The 27,783-nt window shown below is 38.3% G+C and overlaps 3 protein-coding genes and 1 long non-coding RNA gene across 31 annotated transcripts in view; 1 reads left to right on the forward strand and 3 right to left on the reverse strand.

Annotated features, from left to right (window-relative positions):
• The window catches only part of LOC135170795 (twitchin), a 51,472-nt gene extending 47,623 nt beyond the window's left edge, over nucleotides 1–3,849 (reverse strand). For 27 of the 28 annotated variants that reach the window (XM_064137059.1, XM_064137046.1, XM_064137014.1 and 24 more), the window contains exons 1-2: nucleotides 3,423–3,849; nucleotides 532–1,035 (exon numbers count right to left, since the gene is read on the reverse strand). In XM_064137059.1, coding sequence (XP_063993129.1) covers nucleotides 532–844 — 313 coding nt within the window. In that variant the 5' untranslated portion in view covers nucleotides 845–1,035; nucleotides 3,423–3,849. The remainder of the gene's footprint in view (nucleotides 1–531; nucleotides 1,036–3,422) is intronic. The other variant, XM_064136854.1, reaches the window with a different exon arrangement.
• A 6,501-nt stretch (nucleotides 3,850–10,350) lies between these two features.
• LOC135159734 (Na(+)/H(+) exchange regulatory cofactor NHE-RF1) lies at nucleotides 10,351–19,871 on the reverse strand. Its single transcript, XM_064115738.1, has 2 exons — nucleotides 18,951–19,871; nucleotides 10,351–12,769 (listed from the first exon to the last, which is right to left on the reverse strand). Exons 1-2 carry the CDS (start codon nucleotides 19,374–19,376, stop codon nucleotides 12,428–12,430), a joined length of 768 nt encoding a protein of 255 aa, XP_063971808.1. The 5' UTR covers nucleotides 19,377–19,871; the 3' UTR covers nucleotides 10,351–12,427.
• Nucleotides 13,114–16,041, reverse strand: LOC135159735 (uncharacterized). The gene is made up of 3 exons (XR_010298441.1): nucleotides 15,935–16,041; nucleotides 14,422–14,589; nucleotides 13,114–14,351 (listed from the first exon to the last, which is right to left on the reverse strand). It is a non-coding gene; the product is annotated as an uncharacterized LOC135159735 (long non-coding RNA).
• A 1,802-nt stretch (nucleotides 19,872–21,673) lies between the features above and the next one.
• LOC135159733 (rab11 family-interacting protein 2) lies at nucleotides 21,674–27,583 on the forward strand. Its single transcript, XM_064115737.1, has 7 exons — nucleotides 21,674–22,110; nucleotides 23,766–23,804; nucleotides 24,680–24,926; nucleotides 25,324–25,699; nucleotides 25,838–26,121; nucleotides 26,216–26,651; nucleotides 26,942–27,583. Exons 1-7 carry the CDS (start codon nucleotides 22,080–22,082, stop codon nucleotides 27,116–27,118), a joined length of 1,590 nt encoding a protein of 529 aa, XP_063971807.1. The 5' UTR covers nucleotides 21,674–22,079; the 3' UTR covers nucleotides 27,119–27,583.
• Nucleotides 27,584–27,783: the final 200 nt, after the last annotated feature.

Genomic DNA, 27,783 nt, shown 5'->3' on the forward strand with positions numbered 1-27,783 from the left:
TAAATTGTTTAATGAATTTACGTCCAAAAAAATGCGATAAAAAATTCTACTGTATTTTAATTCAGTTTTCTTAACGCTCTCATTGCTATTCTTACTCATTAAATTGACACGACTGTTTTATCCCACAACGTTTCCCTGAAATGTATTTTTATGCTGAAAACGCGAACCAAACGCATCAGTTTACAATTCCGAATCCCAGAATTCATAAGAAATTTTAAGATAAATAAATATTTTGCACCACATGCCTGACTACGTTTCAAACGATCCTTAAGTGATTGAGAATGAGAGAAATATCGGATTTACAAAAAAAAATAGTTTTGCGGTTCAAAGTCATGTCACTAATTTTTAAAAATTTATCAAAGATATCCGTCACTACTTTACATTATCGAAATTTTCTGCAAATTAAAGATGAGTTCTTGAACATTAGTTCGATGTCCCGGAAAATAAAAACGTTCTTTCTTGACTCATTTACCCCTTCGTTTCAGATTTAAATAAACACAATTTTTTATTCATTCATGTAATTAGACTTACGACTGAAGTTCAGGTTGATAGACGCCGCCACCTCGCCCATCGTGTTCTTGGCCTTGACCTTGTACAATCCAGCATCAGTCTCAATGACGTCATCGAGCTCAAGTACAACGAGGAATTTATTAGCCCCAATGCTCTGTATTTTAAAATTTGTTCTGTCATCCTCGCTGAGTTGTGTTTCACCCCTTGACCAAGTGATTTCGGGCTTTGGTGAACTAACAAGTTGACATTCGAATATCAAGCGATTTCCATCGTCCTCCTGCCTCAGCTGAGGCTTCTGAGTGAAGCTCGGTGCGAAATCATCGGCGACCCCCATTTTCAACGGGGTGCCCTCCTCTAAACTCTCTTATGATGCCCCAATTAATATTTATTACGCACTATCGAAGGGATAATTCTTCAATCCACCGGTCTGTCCGCCTTCAATGATTCAATTTTCGTGGTGACATTCAGATTGAGCGCTATCAGCGCTCACGATTGTCTGTCTATCGTGTGACACAGCAGTGTCTCCTGAAATCCAAAGAGGAAGAGACATTAATCGGTGATGATTAATTTTTATTTCGCACAGAATGACCCATTGAATTTGCAAATTTGATAATTAATCATAAGCGATGCCGACACTGTGACGTAAATCTTAGTTCCTATTATTAATACGATGCTTAGCTCGAAATAGACAGCTCAGTTATCTAACAGAACAGTTATTACGTCTGGCATTACAAGTCATCTCCACTCTGCACTGATACTACTTACGAGAGGTCAAAAATTCTTCGCGACCGAGCGGTGAATCTCCGAGCGCTCAAGAGTCTCTCCCCGAATTTTACGCGAGTGACGATAAAAGTCCGTTTCCTATTTAATTTGCATCATCATTTGTTCCTTGACATCTCACCCGTACTCATGAACAAACACTTTGTGAATACCAATGATTTATTTTATTTCACCGCCTATTTGTTCAGGCGAATCCGAAAAATTACGCAAAAATTGTTTTCATTGAATGTTAAAATGAATAAAAATACGAGGGGATAATTCGCGTGACACAATGTGTCCAATGTGTAAAAGTTGGCAAAAGGATTCGTACAAGGCACACTTGGAGATCGCTGCCCCTCTCGTAACTGTCGCTCACATTCTTATAACTCAAACCGCAAGTTATTTCTGTACATTTGGCGAAACTTATAAATTTTATCGTAACATTTTTAACTCGTCGTGAATTTGGTACAGTCACTCATAACATTTTCATCATCCCATGATACATCAATTCACCGAAGGAATGACTGTATTCGAATATTAACCGAATATATTTATTTATTCCAGATGAAAATATCCGCGAATACAAAAATACAGGAATACTCACTGGTCAAAAAATAATATAAGTAAAGCCGAGATATTTGACACAGTTTATCGTTCGCGTTACGGTCTATTTTCGCGATTACCCCAGAAAAGTCATCTCAGGGTCATGCAATGCGATGCAAGTGATTGTGTTTACTGCACCTGTACATCAACTATTCAGGACATTGGATAACGAAATCAAATTGCATGACGAGATGTAACAGTTCGGTAACAATTTTTATGATTCATCTTATCGGGAGTGGAACGGACGGTGATCAATCGGCAATATCATGCGACCGGACGATCCGATTTAGACGAGCCAGGCCTCATTATGAAGTTCAAACAGATACCTTCAAAATGAATAAAAAAATTGGGAATTTCACTCTGCCAATTCGGAGATACAGCTGTTTATTCTAATTCAGGGGAAATGCATTAACGAGGCTGACTGCACACGTACGGATATCCCTGATTGTACGTTCCATGCGTAAGTGGAAAGAGTCGTGCCGGTCAGACCTGTTGATCATATCTACTAGTATTCAATTTTCCCTCGAACATTCAGTAGTAAAGCAGTTAAACCGGTCAAACGATTGCGTCAATACAGTTGTTGTCAAGAAATATCTCGAAATATAAGAGAGATATCGAAATTTTCATAAACATTTTTTTATCGGGTGAATTGAGGACTACAAAAATATCTCGATAGAACTTCCGGTGTCTCCTTCAAATTTCGAGATATTAATTGACAACGAAACTGCTGAATTGATTCATTTTACCCCGTCGCTCCTGTACTATTCACTTCTACTCTCTGAAACATAAAAATTGACGATTTCGTTGGACGAAACTCTCGGTATGCGGATATTTTTAACAGCTGAGTTGTAGTATAACGTGGAAGGGGCCGTCGGTGGATATTGCCGTGAGCCACCCACGTCTCAGTCTCCCGATTTCCGTTGAAATTCCCTCGGTTTTCACAGTCAATAGGTCGACACAAGCGTCTGTAAGGGAATTACCCACGAAAATTTTTCTCGTTCATAGGAATATCCTGGTGTATGCGACAATTATTCAGTGATTGGTGACGGATACTAGGGGATACCAACGAAATGCTCTTGGGTTCGGCGCCTCTGCTCCTCCTCACGTTACGTTTCTCTAAAAATAATACGGACACCGAGCCTAGATACCTAGATAGACGGCTACGAATAGGGAGACACGAGTTGTTCAACGAATAACTGCGGTTTTTCGTTTAAAAAATCATATATCAGCGGTCATTTGAGATTTTGAATCAATTTCAAAAAACTGATTTTATTTTCAATGATCCGTCGAAAGCTCACGATTTTTTCGCTTTCACTTCGTCAAAAAGGTGATACAATTAATTAAAAACTCACTCGTAATTAAATCCTCTCCCGAAAGCTTAATTACGTAATTAGGTAAATTAATTCACTACCGCACGTGTTATATCGTTGAAATGCACTGAATTGTCGGGTAAAATTCACAGAACTTTTTCAAAAACAAGTCCCTCCCCCCCCACCCCCTCCCAGGGGTACATTTTCTCAAAACATTCCTTATTTCTCGCAAAAACTTACTTGACGATATAGAGTTGCGTTAAACTCTGGGCGTTCGTTCGTCCGCGCACAGCCTTATAGGAAGCTCAGCAAATAGTCGTCGTTGGTAAGAGAGCTCTCTCCTTCTCTCTCACCCAAAAACGTTGACAATCCGCTTAGCTTTAAAAAGTGGCCAGCAACGAGTGTTAATGAATCCAGCAGAATTGCTTGAAAAATTTCGATGAACTTCGTAGAAATTTATTTGAAAAAATAAATAAATAAATAAATATTTGACACTTAATCCTCACCACTTCGGTGCCCGAAAGAGCACTTACCCCCCCGTCACGTAAATGATAACTACTCAATGTTACAACTTTTATTTTCTATTTATTTTGTTTCGTTGTCTCGCGTCTGTCTGTCGTTCTACTGCGTTGGCAGTCCCAATCGCCCGTGGCCCTGCGCGCGAACTAACCAAAACTAAATTTTAATCTGCTACTTGAGGCGCTCATCATCGTACCTCGACACCCCACCCCTCAACCATTTTCAGACTCCCACCCTCACTTCAGCTTGAATTTTCACACGGCAATGCTAGATCATCCCCCGTGAACGATAAATTAGGGAGAAAAATAATTCTTCGGATTTTTATGCTACGAAAATATGTGATATCTAACCGCAGAATGAGAATAAATATCAAATATTTATCCAATTTATTTGTTATTTCAGAAGACCCAATGGGTTAAATTGCTGTAGAAAAATTTATTTAATAAATGTGTATGCGTTAATAAAATCTACACTATTTTTATTGGACTATAAGATCAAACGCTTTGAAGTCATACGCCGACTAAAACCATAATAAAACGCATCCAGTGACTAATTTTCATACCGTCATATCCCTCAAAAATCCATCATCATGCCCAAATTATCACAGACGAAAGACGAGTGAAGTCCATCACTCGAAAGATATTCAGATAATTTTGGCAAGGGAATAGACCATTGGGGGTACAAAAGCCAGTGTCGATGACTAATCCCAAATGTTGTCAGTCGGGATTCGATGACGTTGACCCGTTCGGTCAACCAAGTTTTAAAATAAAGTTCTGTCTCATAAGACTCTAAAGAAAAAGCGAAAAATAAACTCTGCCATATACGACGGTTGCTGCTCGTGCTAATCCAATGATGCACAATGTCAAATTCACCCACGCACCCCTGTGAGTGATTCGACACTCAAACGAAAACGTCATGTGACTGACTGCAATGTGAACTATTGTATCGTTTCTCCATCAAGAAATTTCTGTCGAGACGTTTCTAGAAATCCATTTCCATCGTCACATATTTTTAGCTACAATTATGATTTTTCTTGGCGGAAAAAAATATTATTTATTAAAAATCTAAGACTGGGAAAATACACAATTATCGTTTATTGATGTCCAATAGAGAGGAAGCGTCGAAAAAAATTTCGCATCATTATTTTGAGGAAATTAACATCGTAAAGTAAAATCATAAGTGCACCAAGAGGCTTTCGCAGATATTTCGCATGGGAATGTTCGCGATTTAAATGGGTCATCCACACGTTACTTACGCAGTAACATCGCAAAATTGCCAAGGTTTCCCAAGGCCCATGCATATGATGTATTATCCCCAGTAGAAAAAGGAGTCAAGGCCATCAGGTGACACCAAACTGCTCCAGAACAAGAAAATTTATAAATAATTTAATTTCCAACTTGGCTCAGCTCCTGTCATATAATTCATACCTGGTGAAATTGTTCTACAATTGCGATGGGAATATTCGTACTGATGTACGACAAGGATGGCTCACATCGGAATAAAAGAAAAATGATGTACCAGTGGATGATGTGAAAAAATGTATCTTGGTGACGAGAGTAAGACAGAGTTCACGTATACAACATATAGATTGTAGTAGTCAGTTTGGTAGCGGTTCTGGCAAGCCCCGAGCACTTATCTAAATATACACTATCGCCCCTCACTGCTGAATCTATCTTTACGTATTAGAATGTATAGCGACCTGAAGGCCCTAGGTATATGCCATACGAACAGCCATTCTCATGCAGCTGTCGTCGATGGATGGGCCAGTGTTATTCCGTTTTTTAAAGTCACATGGGTTAAGATCACCTCTCGGGATCAGCTAGCTCAATTATTTCACGGCCGTCAAATGATAAGGGACATTTGGGCAAAGAGAGTAGAGGATTCTAATGGGAACTAAATTGTTCCATTGGAATTTCAATAGTTTTTTTTTAAAGAATTTCTGAAAATTACAGAGCTCTCCTTATAAGAAGGAAATTCCGAGAATTTTTATGGAGAAAATCTGGAGGAAATTGCAGTGCTCTCCTAGAATCGAAGGACTAAAATGTCTCGATGTGGGGTAATTCCTGTCTCTAAGGATTAATCAAGTTTTTTCAATAATTTTCTAGCGATTGAGCCAGGCACTAAAATTTTTCCCCGACATTTCTTTCCACGCAGCAGAACGGATGTTTATTCATCAGCAACAATATCCACCCCCAGTTATAAATAACTTCACTATCGAAATTTTTGCGATGTGGATTCCACCCTTATCGAAGCCATAATAATTCAAAACCCTCGTGACGCAGATGGATGCTCATCCGATGAGCAGCTCTCGCGATGTTGAGTCAGGTCACGGAATAGATCTCCACATAGATTCCATGTTTTCCCCCGTCCCTTCCCCCCACCCCACAAAATTACCCGCTGGCATTAATCGCAATTTATATCAGCGTTGATTTACGAAAATATAATTTAACGGGTTCAATGCACTGAGATTCATCTCCCAGTGACGCGCAATCTCACTTCTACCCAATTTTGCTCTGTCGTGTATGCATATCACACTGGCACATTGGGTTTCTTAGTGAATTGTGCAATAACACCAACTCCCTCAGCGCAGATGACTAAAGTTTAAAAACAACAGAGTGCCGGATAATTTTAACCTTGACTAGTCACCAGAGTATTTGCAAATTTTTTTTTTCTATCTAAAATGAAACTAAATTTAAATACGTTTAGACGACTGACAAAAACACGATGATAATCACGACTTTTAGTTCTAAGCGGAGAAAAAAAAATTGTAAACAGGGAACTCGACAAAATTGTGAGCTGTGAGTGACATCGAGCGGATGAAGAAATCTCGCCCAAAATTACAATATCGAGAGATAAATTTTTTCGTATATATTAAATAAAAATCTGTTAATAATTAGTATTTTTTAAGAGAAAATTAGGTTCAAATTTATTCTACATGTTCCACTCTAGATTCAGAAGCTCAATATATTACTTGAAAATCAATCAATCATCAAAAGCGTCTTATGATTTTACGTCTTAATGGGGTTAACGTCTTGTAGTGTCGCCGTCATAAATAACAACTGGCTGAATGGTGTTCAAGTGCCTCAAATTGAGCAGGAAAAATGGCTTAAAATTGGCGATCGTATGCGAAGACATTATGAAAAGTCTCTTCAATCAAGTATTTAGCATGCACTCGGAAAAACCTACGAGTTTACCGCAGTCGAATTTCAGTTATCCCGATGTGAGCCAATAAGTCACATTCCTGTATCTAATGTCTTAAATTAATCCGTCTTGGAGTCGCTAGAGGCAATTTCCAAATCGTCGAAAGATCTTTGAAAAAAGTGTCAGTTGCTCCAGAATATTTTTAGTCAGCATTCTCGAGCAGTTAACCGATACAGAATGAAAAGAATAACGTCAATTCTCACGAGCCAAAAAACTCGCTCCCACTCGAATAATCGTGTCTGAATATTCGAGAAAACAGAGATGCGAATCCACTGAGAAATATCTAAAATAGACCGATTGTGAGACATTGATCACAGTCGGATTAGACATACGTACGTGCACATATGTACAACATATAATGTATATGTATGTACACCCACGATAATAACAATTGGCATCTAATAAAAAATTCAACACAAATATGAGAAAAATTACAATAAATAAAATACGGGAATAGTGGAGCCAGAAAATACCGGAAAATTATTCTTGAAGGAGGGAATCATTATTTGCGGTAATTAATTGAGGAAAAAACCATTGTTCAACTGGATTTACTCTTAAATACGAGAATTCCAAGTACATGACCGATGAATTTTCGGTCACGAGTGGTGAGTGAGTACAATGAGAGTAAAACTGTTAGAATTGGCTGGGATGTTTCGAGCTACTCTTCAATGGAAGAACAATTTCACATTGACGTTGGAAAATCATCAGTTGGAGGGGGTATGCATGTAGTTGACTGGCCGAGATTTTGTTATAAGATAAATTATGTCCATCTCTCTCACATCCCACTAATTCCAACCTGGCTCTTCAATTTTGTGGGCCAACCTGAGTCCGCGGATTGATGAACGGCCGAGTTCTGAATAGATTTGCCGACCGAAGTAACGACCCAACATTCAATGCAGGTGTAAATATCTATCTCTGGGAGGAGTTTTTCACCCTGTTCTTCTACTCTCAATGTCACTCTTTATTTTCCTCTTTCATAATTAATATTCATGATTTTAATGAATTTTTCAGCAGAAAAAAATGTGGGTAATCAGAATGTGAACGAGAATGAGAATAAATTCCATCTTCTTGCAATCAATGAGTCTCGTATAAAATATCGAGCTGATACGATTACGTTGAAAATTTGTTTCTCATTTTTTCATCGCAAAAAAATACCGTGCGCCTCATCGTCAACTTGTGTTGAATGCAAAGAGTGAGGGCAAATATATGGAACGGTGTGTCTAAAATTACCCACCCGTTACGTTCTGGAAATAGGTGTTATGAGTGCGAGGACAAGACGAGACATCAGATCATTATGTTGTTAGTGTATTCATATAAATGAATTCAATTGAATGAGAATACTGTTGGAAAATGATTGGTGTGCTGAGTGCCAGACATTCCAATCGTTTCAATCGATCGACAAACATTCACGACCCCAACATACCCAACATGGCGCAGATCCGCCGGAAGTTATGATATTGGTGAATCAAATGTTCATTCAATCGCATCATTCCACGTGACGATGATTAACCGGGAATGTAATTGGTCAGCACATGCCAGTCTTCTTATGCCATACGGTAAAAATAATCGTACCGCAGAATTAGTCGACAGCATCGCCATTTTGTTTGGATGAATCAAGAGGATTAATTCGTATTATTGAATATAAATCAAAATTGCATAATTAAAAATTTTAATTTCCCCCGTAACTCAAGAGATGTCAGCGATTTTTTTATAAACTTACTGAACGGTTGATTTCAAGATCAGTTCATCCGATTATAACTACATCATATTAGTTAATGGAAATAAAATTATGAGAATAGGTACTCAACAGATTTCGAATCATCCTTCACACTAATTTCACGCAAGAAATTTTTTTATCACCTGAAATATTGAAATCAGTACACAACATTCATTTACAATATTGATATGCTGTTGTATACTTATTCTACATTGTTTCAAGTATTGGCAAATTATTTCTACACATTCATAGTCAGTTTCACTCCACTGGCATAGTATCATAGGTCAAAATATTGAGATTCTACTCCACATGAGTAAAATTAAAGTTCCATGAGCCATTTACGGATTATTTTTAATAAAAAAATATTGAATTCGATTTAGAGAATAAAATTCGCAAAATGTAAAATCATATATTTGTAAATTTATTTAGAAATGCAGTGAAATCTGCTGAGTTCTCAATAGTAATCAAACATGTTGACGACACATGGTCATTGCCGATATTCATTCAAATTTCGGTGGAATCATCGCCTCTTAAAAATTCTCAATGACTCGCGAGATTGAGAATTTCTTGTTAGCAGGCATTCCCGATAAAATCAACATCCATTGATTAGTCGTTCCCACCGACATAATTCAAAAAAAATCTCCACAATTATAGAAAGCAGGCAATCCCCGATAATCTCGAAATAACGAGAGACTCCGCCCCCTCTCCCTCCTACTGAGCCATTATCCTCAACGATGCCCCGATATTTTTGGGCAGTCAACACACTGAGACAGCACGATCGTCCGCAGGAACGAGTGCGACAAGAAGAGAAGCACCGAGTAAACGAGGAGGAGAAATAATACATTGGCGATGCTGTGGACGAAGTGGGGAAAATAAACGAAAGAGAAAAAGCCGCGGGGGCCGGTGGAGAGGGACGAAGCATCACGAAAGCTGAAGGCATCAACATGCAAACTGTTAGCGCCGTCAGCGTAACCTGAGCTTTTCGTTACCCCCGACCATATATGTCCGCCTGAACATCTCCGTCTCTCTTTGACTGAGGAACTCAATTCGTCTTCTCTCACTCGCACTACCCCTGATGTTCACGGTTACTGGCTTGACATTAGGAATTTTCTGGCGTACGTTTTCATCCCTTGCCAGATTAACTCCATAGGAAATTTCATTTAAATTAATTCTGAAGGCGTTTGACATAATTTAACGGGTAATTTGCCCAGGAATTTCAGTGGTAGTGCTGTTATTCTGAATTAATTTTACATTTTGGGGGAGAAAAGGGGGGAATGGGTGGACATCGCGGATTTCTATTGCCATTTTCGCGTTATGGAAGTCTTTAATAATTTAGCGGTAAAGGGAATGAGCTTTCTCAGTATTTACTGTTGTCCCGATGGGACTCTAGCTTATTCACACCTGATAATTAAGATTCCTGGTGGAAGCAACCGGAGGAAGTGTCGGTATCTTTGTTATCGAGCGCCAGACGAATAGTTTAAACTTTTTTTGAGAGATTTTGTTCAAATGTAGAGAACAAAAACAATAGAAAAATTGGGAAACAATAACAGACCAGAAAAGCTTCATTTTGCCCTGGTGTCCATTTCGCCCCGTCTCCCTTAGCATTTCGTAATTTTTAGTTGAATTTTCTGTGAAAAATTGTTATTTAATATTTCTCTCGGTGTATAAAAATTATTATGGATTTGCACCCACCGAGGTACCGTCTAAAATATTAATAACTAAGCAACAAACAACTCTTCAACGTTGTATGTATTTACAAGTACACAAGAACAACAATACTCATACATACGCAGTCGAATGCGCCAAACAAATATTAACTCATCTAAACTTATGTAATAACGTTGAAAGTGTGCGATGTTTGTAACAACGTGTGTAATTGGCTTCGGTATTCTTATGCACAACGTACTGATCATCTATATACATACTAGGTCATTGGTGGAGAGCCTACACCAACGGCTGATCTATCAAACTGACAATTTCCATCATGCGTCGAGAGAAGGAGCGAAATATTCCCCAATTTTCCAAAAACTTATACCGACTCATCCCCGGGGGTTCCACCCCTTCCCGATATTTACAATAATCAGGACTGCAATGCTTTCGTCATTTTTACTTAAACGTTATTGTGCGATTCTTGTACCAGAGAATTCGCATTTTTAATCCTGATGATGATTGCACCAATATGTGTTCACGAAAAAGCTTACAGCTCGAGTCCAACTATAAATTATTACGCTCTCATCGCATAATTAAATATCTGGGCTGATAGCATGCTATATAATTTATCAATCAATTGACATAGGGTGAGATAGAATGGAATGCTGGGTAAGTAGAGTAGTGGCGAATTTTGGGGGCCCCCTCAACGTCGAATTATTAATTCTGAGTTCTCAAAACTATCTCATTGTCGTTCCACATTCATTTCTTCCCACCGCTCCATATTGCCCCACCCTTCCAGGTGAATGATAAATTTTCAAGGTCATTATCAACTAAGTATTGGTATTGTACCATTGAAGGAGAAACGAAATAAGAATATTGTGAAATCAGTGAATCATCTGGACAATTTGGGGACATTTTTCAGGCATCGATTTCTCCATTGATAAACGGACGATCGTGATGACTGTAAGCCTGAATAGGTGGGGAAATCGATACGATGTAAATGACCGCAAGTCATAATAACATTTCGGTCAATTATGATGATTCACCAAACACGATAATTGACTGCAGTAGTGAAGTGATAAAAGGAGATAAGGTAATGTAGACGATGTGTACGGTGCAATCAGAAAGGCCGTGATTTTTTTGGGAGAAAATCTAGAGCTTATGGTGATTATAAGATTCAACTCAAAGGGGTAAAGTTGAATGAAAATTGGTGTCAAGGTCTTATTTCTTAATCATTTGCACAGGCATCTGGTCCACACATAGTTTTTATATAGTGCAGTATAGGTATGGGTAGATTCATTCATATATTAATTTTCAGTTCATTATGATAAACTGAAGACCAATACATATGAACAGAAATATCCAGCGGTGGAATGATTCATTTATTCCAAACGCGACTCGTTAACTATTAATGAACCGCAGTCGCATTCGTTAAGTATAACTAGTCCGTTCCATTAATGTACAATTCCGCTGTTTTTTCATAGTATAATATTCTGCTGTATTAACTTAAAGTTTTGAGCGATTGAGTACAACAAAAAAAATCCCCCTCAACTCAGTTGAAAGTTGAGATAACAGCTTTTACCTCTTAACGACAGATTTGGGATAGAATTAATGAAATAAATCGCTAATGGAGAATAATATCTTATGATGAGTAACATCGTTTACAATTCGTATACTGAAAACCTCGGTAATTGAATCATTGCGTAATGTTAAGTCATTAGGTATGCGTTTGTCCATTGAATTGCACATTCATGATTAGTATCTCTCCCCGAGATCACTCAATTATCCGTTTGAATGGGAGTATGAGAAGGAACTAGTGATGAAATGTGCATCACAACGAGTGATTAACCAATCGCATTAACAAAATAAAAGGTAATGAAATTTAATTGCATAGGAAGCCAATTGCACAGTGACAAAGGTGGAAGAAAAAAAAGTGATAATTAGGAACGAGGTTTCTTCAAACATGGACTGCGATTTTCGCACACAGCCACATTGTCTTATACACCAAATGAAGAATAAAAAGTTGTATTAATCATTGTGTCTGTTGTGAGCTGTAAATCGCAATGACGGAGACGAGATGATAAGACAAAATCAACATTTCAACAGAAGTAATCGTGATAAGGATTGGTAATTCGTTGAAGAATGTGGAATGCGCCATTTACAATTTCTGAACAATATCAAATTTATCTTTGAAGCCAATTGATTCCTTCTTGGGATCGTATTTTTTACGCGCAGCCAGCTTGGCACGTAATTCCTTGGCACTCATTTTAAGATTCAGTCCCTTTTTTGTTGCCGGTACAGCACCATTACCCGTGCCTGAATGGTCGTCAATGTGTTCGGCTACTGGTGCTCCTTCTTCGCTGTCATCTACACTTTTGCGGCCGTTCTCTTGGGTATTTTCATGGGGTCGGGAGTTTTCATCATTCATGGAGGCTGTTGTTGCCGGCACTGTACTTCCACTGTTGGAGGTGTCATTTGAACCGATAGACTTTTGCATATTCTGAAACAGCAATTGATTGGGCTCAGTGAGGGCTGATTTGTCTGAGTGGCGTGATAATTTCTTTAAAATTAATTTTCTGAATATCTTAATCATACTTATCGTAATAGGGAATATTGAAACATGTCAATAGTTTGTCAGTCATAAAGGAATCTTCACACGTCTGCATTTTTGCCGGAAAAAAATGTATTGTGAGAAACTCAACAATTCAGTCATTAAGACGTTGGCTGATAAGATATCTTTTGTCCCTGATTTCATCAGTTAATTTTTCAAAACATTCAGTTTTTAGTAGAACGTTCAGTATAAAATTCTAAAAATAATTTCAGCCTTGCCTAAAAATACCAAGCAATTAGCAACTGAATGTTTATGACAGATTTAAAATTCGAATGAATAAATTAAACCGATCACGCCTTAAAATTCTGGATTTTCCTGAATTTTCAAAATCTTTTATTGATCATCAACTATCTATGAGTTCATTTTTCTCTCTAACAGTGCTTCATAGCTCTGCTCTAATCGCCTTCCAACCCACCTCTCGATGACATTCTGAAATAGTGGCGGGTTCATCGTACGGTTTTTTCGGCTGACCCACATGGGACAGAGAGACGAAGAAAGCAAGAAGGGAGAATGTAAAAGATGCGTGTCGCGTACCAAGGTCGATCGTGCTTGGAAAATGCTAAATTATTTGCTTATTCGTTCATTTTTACTCTTCTATCACGTCACGATGACCCGTTTTCCATCCCTCTCTCTCCCTGTCTCGTGTATCACTGTACTAAAAGGTGGAGCAAAAACTGGGTGACTGATATAAAAAAGTCAGCTAAATTTATTGCTAGACTGAGAATTAATAGGATATGTCAGGGATCAATGTCCGGTTCAATTAGTGAATGGTCGGAGATAGCCTCACGATCCGGGTAATTGTTGACAATGATATCAGATGATGGGGGGTTATTGCATGTGAGAAAAAGGTCGGAGGGTAATGTTCATCATGTGATGATGGACAAATATAATTGAATTAGCGAAGGTGAGGAAGTCAGTTATGGTGAATTTAAAGACTATTTTTAGGAGGATTTCACTAAACCTAAATATCAGACTCAATTTGGATCAACAAGATTTGATTAAACGTCAAATATTATCGAAGTTACCTTCACAATAGAAAAAATCATAAAAAATTTAGAAAACCCAATGGAATTGGCTAACAATCTCACTAGGAATTTCAGGGACATTTTTTATATGTGAATTGACTTATATGTTATGCCCTGGTATTTTTTATCGGAACCTTATGAAACATTGTTGATGTTAAAAAAAATCTTAAGAATTGTAATTCAAACATTGAAATTATCAGTGATTTTTTTTTTGTGTTAACAAAAAAAAATCCTGCGGGAAAAACCAAGCAGAGTCGTGATATCACCGCTAACTATCCAAGTGTTTAGCGTGATCGTCAGCCAGTTAAGAATTCAAATAACTCAAGCGTAACGCAGTGAAACGAAGTGACAGGAAAAACGACCCCGAAACCGGTTTAGGAGTCCCAGGGAACTCGAAGTTATTCAACACGTGGAATCGTGTCTTATCGGCTTTCTTTTCAATTGACCTATTGATTGAATTGAAGAAAAAAACTCGAAAATGAATAGAGCGTGAGGTGAAACAATTATTTATTGTACCTGTTCTATTCTCTTGTAATGAGAATTCAAATTCAGGGACTTCCTCTATTAATCAATTTTCGTTATCCTGAGCTCGGAAAAAATTGCGTCGAAATGCTGGAGTGGAAGAGTCAGGTGCATTCTGGGAAATTGAAACCAGGGACGAAGTGGACGGAGGTGAGAGAGCCCCTGGAGGAAAATTCAATAGATAATGCCAGACGAAAGACGTCAAAATTATACTTTGAAAGGTGATCCACGAGTTAAATAAAATTTGATAAAAGTCGTTTCATAATCTTCCCTCAACACGCAATAATTTTTCCTCGCAGAGCGGTCTTTAAATAAAATGTTTACGAATATAATGTCTAATAATTCGTTGTATATTTTCCTCAAATTTCGCTCTATTTTTTGCATCCATTGGAAAGTTTAATTTCATATCTCGTCATTCCTCTGTAATCGAAGCTACCCAAATGTCCACATTTATTACCCCATTCTGCAAATATGGCCATCCAAATACCTGCATAAGAAGCATTACCTCGATAACAGGAAGCACTGATCTCGAGTTATGAGTGGGCAGTGAATGGTAGTACAATTATTATTAATCATAATCGGATAGGAACGCCAGAGTGAACCTCCGCCGCTCATATCCTCCCCGCGTGATTTTCTGACCGCGATTCACAAAAGGGTCTTACATAATGATGTATTTCAAGGCGCCTATTCACCGACCACCACGTTAAGTAGTATTCCCGAACGATTTTCCGTTTTTTTATTCCTTCAGATGATTTTTCTTAATAATAAGTTTTTAATGGCCTCTTGGAAAATACGAGGAGCATTAAAGCATTCAGATTATTATCTGTGCCAGGATAAAGAAGATTTGCGAGAATTAATGGAAAATTTCAGACGCTGATGTTAGTTGTGTGTTCTGTGTGAGAAAAAAATTATGCAACGCGCGCGAAAATTTACAATGGCATTACGCAGAGAAAAATCACATGTGGAGATACTGTTTGATCTCGGGGATGTCATGTGGCAATTCCAAGCGGATATATTTCGGCTTCAGATAAGTCATTTCCGTCTGAAACTTCCGGTCAATATCGTCCGTGATGTGTCGGAAAATTATCGTGTATTTTTAGCCGTCGGGAGTTTCATACACCCGATGAAAATAATTACTAAAAATAATAATTATTAAAAAATCCAGAAAATTCAGGAAAAATGACAAAGTCATCAGTTTCCTTCACAATAGTCAATTTAAAGTCCAAACAAGTTGTGAAATGTCCGCCTCGATTTCATAACGATATTTTCCCTACATCACATGCAATATGACTCACAAAAAAAATAGTCCCATACTTTCCTTAAAATTTAGAAAATTTTGTCATAGCAAAGTCGATTATGACCATTGATATTTCGGTTTAAAATTTTTCCTTCATCCGGTGGCAAGACCCAGACACTCGATTAGATTAGATATGATGGAGGGTGTTGTAGCGTCGTTATCACCGATATTGTTTGATCAAATGAAAATGGATTGATTCTGTTTACATACGATATGAATTGTCTGAATGCAGTGTTGGAGTAGTAGATTGCAATTTCTAAATTATTCATGGGTTTCCGCTAAATGAATCCACACGCGTACCAGCACTCTACGTGTACTGGGTCGAGCGAGAGAGGAGAGAGGCAAAAAAAAAAATTGAACATTCGCGTTGCACGACAAGTTGGATATATTCGCAAAGTGCACCTGGTGCGTTTTTAAACTGGAAAAACCGAGAAATCCAGAGGTGGAAGATTGGAACAATCGTTGGCTGTGCGATAAGACCCAGAGTGAGACCGAACTGTTATGTACATATTACTCATTGTGTATAGTCTCGGTGCAATGATAATAAATACATTCAATACATGTACATGGCTGTAAAAAACACGGTTTATTGATGATCGTTCATGTGCATTCTGGATCTGCAAAGAGAATATCGTCAGAAAAATAACTAAATTAATTAATTCATTTATCAATTTAATATCCTATCTCCCACCTCATGAGACGAAGCCAGGACCAGTAGAAAATGCGAATGTTAAACGATTAAATATTTGAATTGAATTATGTCAGACGTAATAGAAAGGGGAAGGACTTTTCAACGAGAGAAGATTCACACGAACATGTGAATCACACAGCATTGTCATGTCCTCAATGAGAAACTCGTTTCGCACATGATCACAAATCTCTTAAGTAATAGGCGAGAAATTCGATTAGAAAGAACTGCGAATGATTATTAGTCATTGACAGCAGGTCCAAACACCCATTGATTTGAAATTTGAAGGTGAGGTTTATCCGATGAAGAAAAAGAGCGAAACAATGTGATTGTCTTGGGAAAAAAACGAAGGATAACCCAGTCGACCTTGGTGACGTCGTGTACCAATCATGTAACAAATCAAATCCCATGTAGCGAGTTATACTGGTAAATTCAGGAAAACAAGGCGATTTATGGATGCACACATGCGCAGGTAAATTTCTTAGAAAGCTGACGGTAATAGGTATAATAAGGCGGGAATTCAGCAATTGTGAAATAATCTATTCTCCGGGAAGGAAAAATATATTTAATTGCGTCCACGAGGTCATCGTAGAAACGAATTTCTAACCGAATCAGAGATTTTGTCCAATCGTGTCAAATATTGAACTTTGAAGTATTTCTAATTTGTTGCATGTGAGACGAAAGAGGGTAAAAATTAACAATTTGAAGAATTTCAATGGAAATATTCAGCCGATTTTTAGGATCTTGATGTGAATGGAATTATTTAAAGAAGCAAATAACGACTTAAAAATTGAAGTAACGAAAAACCAGTAGATTTGTACACATGCGCAACAAGTTTCGTAGAAAGTTCACGGCAATAAGTGGGTAATAAGGCGGGAATTTAGTGATTACAGAATAACCTATTACTCATGTAAAAAAAATTCAGTTAATGCCTAGGTAAAAGTGAATCTGATCGTTTATGAAGTTATTGATACGGTGGATCGATAAGCAGTCCACGTGTCATGTATTATGTTTTATCGACATGTGCAATATTGAATGTTACGTTTTTCAGTGAACATATTTCAATTTTGAGTGAATGTTCGGAGAAAATTTTTCGAAGGCCACGAAATTATTAAAATTCTCGTATGATATTCGTCCGATTTTTTTGTCGCAATACGATTATGCACACATAGACACAGCACTAAATTTCTTAGAAAGTTGACGGCGACAGGTGTATAATAAACGTGAATTTAGCGATTACAGAATAACTTATTCACCAAAAGAGAAAAATAATAGTTTCCGTTCGTCCCGAGGCGATAGTGCACCTGATTCTTTATCAATATTGAATTTTAAGAGTTTACATTTTATGCCCGGCGAAAAAAAAATTGGCAAAATCCGGGAAGGACACGAAGTCATACCGAATCCCATCCTAATAAAAAATTAACGCTATAAGATTGGTGATTTATTCGTTGGCAAATTAAATTGTCAATTACTATTTGGATAACTCAATGTTCAGGTATAAAATGCAGTGGACCACGCGTTATTAATTGAAGTAGATTTTCAGTTACCCTCAGAACATGAGGGTAATTAGTCGATTTCTTGATCACCACGAAGAATTCTACTTTCGATGTGAATCTCAACGACGCATCAACGCGGCCGTTGCCTAGTTTCCGAGAAAGCTGCTGGCACCAGGTGCATAATAATCCATGAATTTACTGATTACAGAATAACCTATTGCCCACAGAAGAAAAACTCATTTAATATCATTCTCGAGCTGACGCAGTCGACCGATCGGCGAGCGATTAATTTTCCGCGTGAAAAGTTTCTGTCTAACTCAGAATCACGAAACTCTCTACTGGACTCCGCGTGTATTATTGCATCAACGAATTACTCAATAATTTATGTTTCAAATGAACAATACTCCAGAGCTAAAAATGAAACAGGCTCCGAAAAATTGACAACTAATCTGAGACTTTGATGGTTCATTAATTATTCAAGAATTGAAACATTTGTTCTTGGTTAATTGGAAAAATTATATTACCTTTAATCAGATTTTTTATCTATTACTTAAATTTGATTTAATTTCGATGTGATTTTTAAGTCGATTTAAACACAATCGAAAGTATTATTTTGTTAACAGTAGGAGGATATCCGACGGTTTCAGTTTGGATTGTCAGTGACGAATGCCCCAGTAAATGAATTCAATAATAATAATAGTTTGGAATACAATGACGGGGAATTTCTCTCTTATATATTCAGGTTGAATTGATTAAGTGACTTGAGTATTTACTGAGCCTGAGCAAAGGATTAAAAATTTGAATGGATTTCTCGAATGCTTTAATGTATTTGTACCAACGGGGTAATGCGTAAAGTGGACTTTTTCATTTGCGTATGGCTACGACAGCATTCGCATATTCAAATGTAACATTTTGTAATGCTGTTTTCCAGCTTAAGACTGACAAATGCATAATATTAATTAAAAATTAAAACTTTGAAGTATTTTGTGAATGTGTTCAAGTTAACTACTTCAATATTTTGTCCTAAAATGTAAGAATTTACCTCCTCGATTGAGCTGATACTGCCATCCGCTTTTTCCTCACTCTCAACGCTCGCGGGATTTCTCTCAGGTGTCTTGATCTCCTTGATACCCGTCATTGTTCCCCTTATGATGATGTTATTGGCCTTGTAATAGTCATCCGCCTCCTGGTCAACAACCAACAACTTGGTTTCACTGGGAAATGCCTTGATGCGATCCACCACTTGTTTGTGTGTCTCATTTGCGATGTTAATCTCATTGACTTCGATAATACGATCGCCCTGTCGAAGACCAGCAGCTTGGCTCGGTGATCCATCATCAACTTTGCCAATGAATTGTCCATTTTTTCCCCGTTCAGCGTGAAGATTGAAACCATATCCATCAAAGTCCTCCCATTTTACGATGTGGCAGAGACGAGCGCACGGCACTTTATCACCCTTCAACGACATATTGTTATGTATTTTACTCTTTTCTATGGACTAATGAGAATCGATTGAGATCACAGAATCACTTGGCCACGGTATCACACGTTATCATTCGAATAAAAAATTATTATTCGAAATATCCAGTCGATATTGACGATCTATCGACGAAAGACTTCAACTCTTACTGTTGCTGGCCCCTTAACACTCTTCAGTCTACCTGTCACGATCTTCCACTCGGTTTTATCTCCTCTTTTTTTCAGATCCTTCTTCTTGCTCAAGGACGCAGCGTGTGGATGAATCCGTAGATGAGAATTATGAAAATTCTCAACGCCCGGCACTTGTTGCTGTTGACTTCAATGACGCCGGCTTCGTGATTTTTAATGAGGGATTAATCAGTGAATTATTGCACTCGATTATCGTGAGAGTGGTGATACCACAGAATAATCCATGCGAGGCGCTGTCGCCGACTTGCGACAAAGACGGAAGAAGCGAAGGTGAGTTGCTCAGGCCTCGGCGAGTTGTACAGATTTTTTGGGATCGCGGGTGGGGGAGAGAGACCGGTGGGTGCGGGCGGTGGTTGGACGATTGTGGCGGCGTACGGCGGATAAACACGTAACACTGTTTGAATCGAGTATTTTACCGATTTATCGATCGAACTTGGAGGGAATTGCTTTTCTAGATCGGCAATTCGTGGCAAATTAGCCTCAAAAATTCCGTCACACTTGTACTTAATGTTAAAAGATGTTGTCGGGATTTTTCTCGGGAACTCCAGGACATGTTGGCATTGAAAGTTCAGAATTTTCCGGAAAAATCAAACAGAATCCTGAATTTTCGTTCCCTTTTTCACTGTCACTATTCTCGAAATTAATACTCAACTGTCCCTGACATTTTTTTTCTAACAGCGAAGACAATTAATTTAGCTTCCAGACAAAAACAATACAAGGCCATGAAGACAATTACAATTAAATCATTTGTTAAATTTGCTATAAATATTTAGCACTAGTGTCGTCAATTTCCTGGCATTAAATTGTTATTTGTTATTTTTGGTTATTTGCGCCAGGAGAAATAGCTCTTTACAGCGGTGGTCGTCATCGCCGACAACAACTGAACGATGAATAGATTAATTATTTTTAATTTTCCCTCATGCACTGTTCACTCTGGAGGGATAATGAATGACGAAATGAAACGAGCCGGATAAACGCTGAACGTACATGTGGGTACATGGATAATATGTCGTAATGCTGGGAAGGCAAAGATGTATATCGTGAATAACCCTGGATAGCGTGATGTAACCAGCTCGGGTAGAACAATGGGGAGCAGAGTAAACATTCCGAATAGGTTATGGAACGGGGGAAATACTCACGAGTCAATTGAGATCATGATATTCATCGATAATGGGAGATTGATCTCGTTTCCATTGATGAGATTATGAGGATTTGATTAACGGGGGCGCTAACGAGAGAGATTATTGTCGCGAGGACTTTCTGCAATAGTTAATTAACGCATGTTCACGATACTTAACGATTATGGAAATGATTGTGTCTGAGGGCAGTGGTTAATGCTTCAATAGCATACGTTCCTCGAATCATCCAGAAAAAATTGCAATTGGGAATAACCATGATTATAAATATGATATTCCGTGAACATGTTTTTTTTTTAATCTCCATTTCAAGGACAACCCAGGAATTTCCAGGAATTCCCAACGTGTAAATTCCTGTCGTTGAGAAATTCCTAATTACATTGAATTTTATTCGGAGGGAATAAAAAATTGCCTCCAAGAATTTTCCCGCCAAAGCCACAATAAATGGCGATGGCCGTTACTCATCTGCGTTGCTCATGCAGGTATAATGATTGACTCATTGTCAGACTCACCAGACTCAGGTAAATTTCTTCGAATCTTACCCACAAATCCATGACCTTGCGTTCCAGGCATAATTACTAAGTTATCTCGCTCCATTTGGCAATTTGCGTACAGCGTCGATCTCCTTATCTCGAGATTGAAATCCATTGTCACAGGTCTTGGCGTCCCTCTACTGCGAGGCGTCCAGATATCACACCACATCAGCATCATGACATCACAGATCAAAAATAAAGGGTCATATTCCCTCGACTTTCCGACTATTTCCATTAATCGATCGTTTCAGAGCACCTGATACGGACAATATACCAAGATTCCCTCCAACACAATTATCGATGAACCAAAGGCAGAGGCTTCAGAATCTCAACGTTACGTCCCTGAAGTGTCGAGTGGAAGTGGCGCTGCGCGAGCAGAGCTGCGTACTGGCATTTTCAACCTGAACATGAATGTAAAATGGGTAGAAACCGCGCAAGGTACCGAAGAAAGACGATACATGGCATGTGGAAATAGTTGTCCGTGATCCACGGAGCTTCACGGTTCCACTAGGTGTCGCATCCCTACATTACCTGTCATTACACCGATTACTTCCAAATAAACACATCCCCCCTGGGTTCCTGAGAACACAGTAAACAAGTAAAAATAGTTGAGGTACCAAAAGTTCAGGGGAATAGCCACCGACTGTTTGCCAACAGTTCCAAAGGTGCGAAATTGTGATGCGTCAGCGGATGAGTGATAAATACCTGTGCAGCAGGCGTGGGATCTAGTGTAAATCGACGATAGGAGAGTGACTTGGGGGACAAAAGGAAGGAGATAAAAAAATTCCCCGAGTTTTCTAATGCCATCGAGAAAATAATATTCGTCGTTGAAAAATGTGGAGTCCAACACATGTACAAGTAACAGGTAGGCTGTCGTCATTGGATAATTCTCTTGACGCTTTTCTCGACGTTTTAATGATGAAAAAGACATTAGCTGGTGGGAGGGGGTAATGGGTTGTCATGATGTCAGCGACCTTGAACTCTCTAACAATTTAATTTTGAGAGAGGGATGATGATGATTATCGAAGCACCATTGCTACCGGGGAAAGGGCAGTGCGAGGCGTTGATAAAGTGGATAGGTAGGTCAGCTCAGTCAATGTACCGTAAGTGAACATGCTTCACGAACATGTGGATTCAATGATCTATTTTTTTTTCACTGCCCACACACATCAAATTCAATCATTCTCGTATCTCGGTTAATTTGCTCACTGATGGAAACAATGGGGTTGGGGGACATACTACGGTGGTCTTCTGGATTTAGAAAATCGCGTCAACGTGCCAACTCCCCTCGGGTCACTTTGTCTCTTTGTATATTGCCTCGGAAGCCAACTAACCCGTTACGTACGACGACACCGAGTTGTACAGTCATCGTGGAGAGTTGTTGATGGGTTATTGAAGGAATTGAGGAAGAAGTTGTCGTGGGTTTTTTTTATTTTTCATTTAGGGCGGTGAAGAGCATTCCTGGCAGGGTAATTTAACAATAGACATGTCAATCACCCTTAAGGTGTGCACAATAACTAAGGAAGCAATGTTCGCATGAAACATAAACAAAACATCATAAAACTTAATTTAAGAAACTGAAAAGGCCCAAATTGGAGAAAACGAATGCCCAAATGTTTTAATTCCAATCACTGTTTCCACTCAATTCAATAAATTTCTCGTGCAGGTGAAAATGGGGAGATTGAACAGCTAGGGAAACCGGATCGTCGATTTCCCCTTTGTAACACGAACGAGAGCACGTTTTCTTCTTGTAGTATACGTACCTCAACCATCTTCACACGAGAAGAGAAAAAAAAATAACTCGAATGCGATGTATCTTCCCCGAGGTGAATCCACTCGAGGATAAATAGCCCGTCCCTGTGGAGAATATTCTCACAAATTATTTCAATTTACATATTGTATTTATTCCCCACAAAATTATCATTGAATCACCCTGTGCGTACGCGTGTCGAAAAATAATGGAGGGAAGAATGAAAACGAATGTAGCGAGGGGAGAGGCAAAAATGAACAGAAAAAAAAAGGAGAGAAACGGGGAATGGAAAAATCTTGATGGGTGCGAACGACATACCAGAGACGCACTCAACGTGTGCATCAGCGTAGAAGTCACGTACTGTTGGCCTTTCCCCCAAGAAAAATGGAAAATATCAACTGGAATATGGAACGAATAATAATTGAGGGAAATTGTTTTTGTCAACATGTTTTTACGAATTAAAATAAATTACCGGAATCTTTGCCAAGCACAAATCCTTCCATAAATTTCCTGCGATTTCCTGTGGATGGGATTCGATGTTTGTCATCTGTTAGATGACACACGTAATTTTAGTTTATAAAATATACGATACGCATCGAATGGATCGAATCAAACAGCAACAGGATGTCGTGATTGGCGTTCGTCGTGAATTGTCGTGACTCGTAATTATTAAATGATTAATTATTGGCATTCAGTGCACCCAGTAACTTCATGCGTTATTGCACTACTTGATATGTGGGATTAACTGGTCTTTTCTCTTTTTTTTCTAGTTCAGAGAGCGAAAGGATTGTTGACCAAGGGAAAGCATCGTAAGTAAATTTTTTATACAAATTTTTTGCGAATTACATTTATTATTGTTTTACTTTGCGAGGTTCATGGGTTAAATTTATGAGAAATTGTTATGCTTGTGCTGTCTCACCTGATGAAAATTATAATGCGCTCATGCCCTGCGGTGACAACAGGGAGAGATGACTGTAGACGCCTAATGAGGAGATGAAACCAAATTGATGGCTATAATGGGAAAACTTTCGTACATCGCGTGGGCTTGACTTCTCCATCGTGTGTACCGCATTGAGTAACACAATTTTCCCCCCTTGTAGGAGTCAAGTTTCAAGTAGAATCATGACCGTGGCGATGGAAATGATGGAGATTAATTGTGAATTTGCTAAACTCATCAAATTTCTACGGCCATGATTGTGTGGCTCGTAATTCGAAAATATTTGCTGAGTTTTTCTGATAATGGCGAATAGTAACACGACACCATTAATGTTGATAACTCACCCATCCACTTGACCTCTTGTTCTTCAAATTCAGTCGACGAATAATAAAATTCGATGGTTGGTCGATGATTCACATGATGAATTAAATAAAGTTCTCCAGAGTTTTATTACGTAAAAAATAGAATGGTATTCATCGATTAACTGTGAATTTATTTATTCATTCAGATAAATTGATTCTATTAATATATTCCTATATAAACCTTCTCGGGTCTGTATATTTTTATCCTCTCCTTGTTAAAATAAATTCCCCATGTGAGCTAGCTGTTTTTTTAAATATAAATTGATTCAGACACCTGTGATGACAGTAACGACTGGGAAATACTACGAAGAATCAAAATGCTTTTCCTCAGTTGGATAGTCTCGTTATTGGGTCCATTCCACGTTTCTTACTTTCGATTTCACAGAGACAAACGACTGTTTCGTGACGATAGCACTTGGTAAAGAGAAGTATCAGACGTCGGTGAAGGAAAAAGCACCGGAGAATGTCGAGTGGCACGAAGAGTGCGAGCTTCAAATACCATCCCAGGGGAACAAAGCGGAAATTGTACTGACAGCATTGCACAGAAATTTTCTCGGGGTTGATGAATTTTTGGGGATGATTAGCGTGCCACTGGCCAGCTTCGATGTCTACGAAAGGCCGCGGAATAGGTGGTATGTGCTCATTAAAGATTTTTACAATAAAAAAAAGTCAGTTTAATTATTCGATAAAAATTCATAGGATTCTGGGAAATTTATTCTGGAATTTTTAATTAATATTGAACTGTGCGATCTCACAATCTTTAAGTGTATTTCATTATCACTTTCCTAAGAATTGATACCCAATTGTCCGTGAAATGACAACTTTCTCTAGCAGTGTTCTCTAAATATTCTCATAAATTCATTTGATCCTCGATTAAGCGCGTTATAACTTCATCAACTTTTACAATTCTCTTCCACCCGCAATTAGCCCCAGGTGTGGGTCTCATATAACGATCTTATGCCTCCATAAAACCGACATCTAATCCCGACGCACCCAGAGACCTTTACAGCCCATTGATATTGTCAACAGGTACACCCTCGAGTGTAAACCAGGAAAGGAGAATACGAAGGACCGTGGAGCACTGGAGGTTAAAATTGGATTTATCGTGAAAGCTGGTAGTCTAACAGATTTAACGAGAAAAGAGCGGCACAAAAGTTCACTGGGACAACTATCAACAGCAGCCCAATCAATCGGGGGTAGTTTATTGAGTATCGGTAGCTTGGAGAAGCGAAAAGGATTGAAAAAATTAGCAAAATCCATTGGTAATCGTGTCAAAGGAAAGAGTAAAAATAAATTGGATAAGGACGAGTTTGATGAGGTTGAGGAGCACCAAATTAGGCCCTCGAGACAGGAGCCTGGTGAGGCTGATCCTGGAGTCATCAGCGAGGACGATGATGAGTTTACTGTAAGATTCAGTAATAATCACTCTAAAAACAGAAGTGGAAAATACCTCCACCATAACGTCGTTAATATTTTTTTATTACGGTCAATAAATTTGCCATTTGCTGATAAAACCATCATGAAATGAGTTTACTACTTTCAGTTTGATGATCTGTCACACAAGAGTTCCGCATCGTCTCTGAATGCACCAGTGTCGAGTACTATCACACCGACGTTCTCGACGAACTCGAATAATTCGCAGAATTCATTCTCTCGCGTGACAACTGAGCCCAACACACCACCACCAGCGCCAATCAATGTTGCACCCAATAAACCACCGAGGATCACATCCCCATTGAATTCCTCCTCTCCAAGGATTGACGAACGTGACCAGGATGAGTGGGGAAGGAAGCTTTATGGAATACAGGGGAACAATGTTCTCAAAAGGTATTTATTTGTTGCTGATTATTGACTGGTTATGTTTCAAAAAAATATTGAGTAGAAATGAATCGTCATAAAAGAAGTGTTTACCGAATTACAGATGGGATAACAAGACAAATCCAAAGATCGTGATAGAGGAACCAAGTGAGAAATCCCCGTCAGCATCCCCATCCCCAACGTCAAGATATCGTGATACCCCAGAGCCACCGAGTCCTGCACCACGTGAAATAATCACTTCAAAGCGGCCAAAGGATGATAAACTTAAAGAGAGAAATTCAAAGGATGATAAATACTTTATAAGAGATAAAAGTCCCAATCGCAGAGAAGATAAATACATGAAAAGTCCCAAGGAGGATAAGCCATCAAAGAAAGATAAGAAGAAGGATAAGGAGAATAAAGGAAAAGATTTCACTGACGAACAACTATCCTCTGAGAGGATAATTATTGGTGGCGAGGACGGTATGAAGAATAATATGGGAGGCAAGAGTCGGCTTCCGCTCGAGGTACTTCAACAATTCGAGGGGAAAACCAGAGAGGTACTTCAATCATTCAAATTCAATTATATTTTTATCTATTAGTTTGTTTTGTTTTTTCAAATAATTTGTCATCATTCTTCTTGGAAAAAAAATCCCTAGGTCTAAGGCAAATCATGTTCCACGCAATCGATTGCTCAATTTCCATATTTCTGAGGAAAATAAAAACTATGGATGGATTTTGCAATATTTAAATGAGAGTAAAAATACTTCAAAATAATTCAAGTTGTGAAATTGCTCTTTAAAAAAAAAAACATGAGGTTTCTAATGAAGCTAATCATTTTTGCCTTCAGGATCTCATTGAGTTAACGCTGAAACTTCAGAGTGAAGTGATTGATAAAAGAAAACGTCTGGCAGATCTCGAGGAGTACATCGATGCCCTTCTGTTACGTGTGATCGAGTGCTCCCCACGACTCCTGCAAAATCCATATCAGGCGAACAGACGTCTGTCCTCACCCCCCAAGCAATAGATCGTCGATCTTCCAAGCTAACATTGCCTGAACTTCACAAATAACATTTTCCTAATTTATGATTGTCGATGATGATTTAAGGATGTTTCTTAACCATTTGGATGGAGGTACTTTCGATAAAGTTGGAAGGTCAAAACGACCTCCGATTATTTTCATATAAAATCATGTTGATGGCTTTCAATGACTGATAATTAATAACTTAGATTGCGAGACAGTCTTGTCTTCCCAGATAAAATACTGAGTTGGATTTGGAAGTTCATTCGTTCGTCTGAAGAATTCAATTTCCAATGAGAAGTATGTAATTTTGTTATCGTATTTGTATGGAGGGAACATGTTGTACATGGATAGGTCCAAGAGCAATTAGTTGAGTATTGAAACAAGTGCCTTATGCATGCAATGAACCTTGTTGAATGTTATTGAATTATTAATGATTTTTCGTAAAATATATAATATTATGTAAAGCAATATTCAGGTCTGGTATCACTCAATTTCCTCAATTGAAAATACCATTTTCAATGGAATAACCTTTTCTTCATCCATAATCCAAACATAAATTATCTAACAATTCAGTTACAATTACTTTAGGAGCGACCGAAGGTCTCATGATCACATAAATCAATAAAAAATGAAATCATATTAAATTATTTAATAATTTCTCGAACAAA

Source organism: Diachasmimorpha longicaudata, chromosome 2, assembly GCF_034640455.1.
Source record: "Diachasmimorpha longicaudata isolate KC_UGA_2023 chromosome 2, iyDiaLong2, whole genome shotgun sequence".
NCBI classification, from domain to species: domain Eukaryota; kingdom Metazoa; phylum Arthropoda; class Insecta; order Hymenoptera; family Braconidae; genus Diachasmimorpha; species Diachasmimorpha longicaudata.

What these genes read in the sequence shown, in the direction of transcription:
- LOC135159734 (XM_064115738.1), bottom strand. Translation starts at nt 19,376, where the DNA reads ATGTCGTTGAAGGGTGATAAAGTGCCGTGCGCTCGTCTCTGCCACATC. An exon ending in GTATCAGCTCAATCGAGGAG is followed by an intron (nt 12,770 to 18,950) that starts GTAAATTCTTAC and finishes TTGCTGTTTCAG; the next exon opens with AATATGCAAAAGTCTATCGG.
- LOC135159733 (XM_064115737.1), top strand. Translation starts at nt 22,080, where the DNA reads ATGTGGAGTCCAACACATGTACAAGTAACAG. An exon ending in GAAAGGCCGCGGAATAGGTG is followed by an intron (nt 24,927 to 25,323) that starts GTATGTGCTCAT and finishes TATTGTCAACAG; the next exon opens with GTACACCCTCGAGTGTAAAC. An exon ending in AGGACGATGATGAGTTTACT is followed by an intron (nt 25,700 to 25,837) that starts GTAAGATTCAGT and finishes TACTACTTTCAG; the next exon opens with TTTGATGATCTGTCACACAA.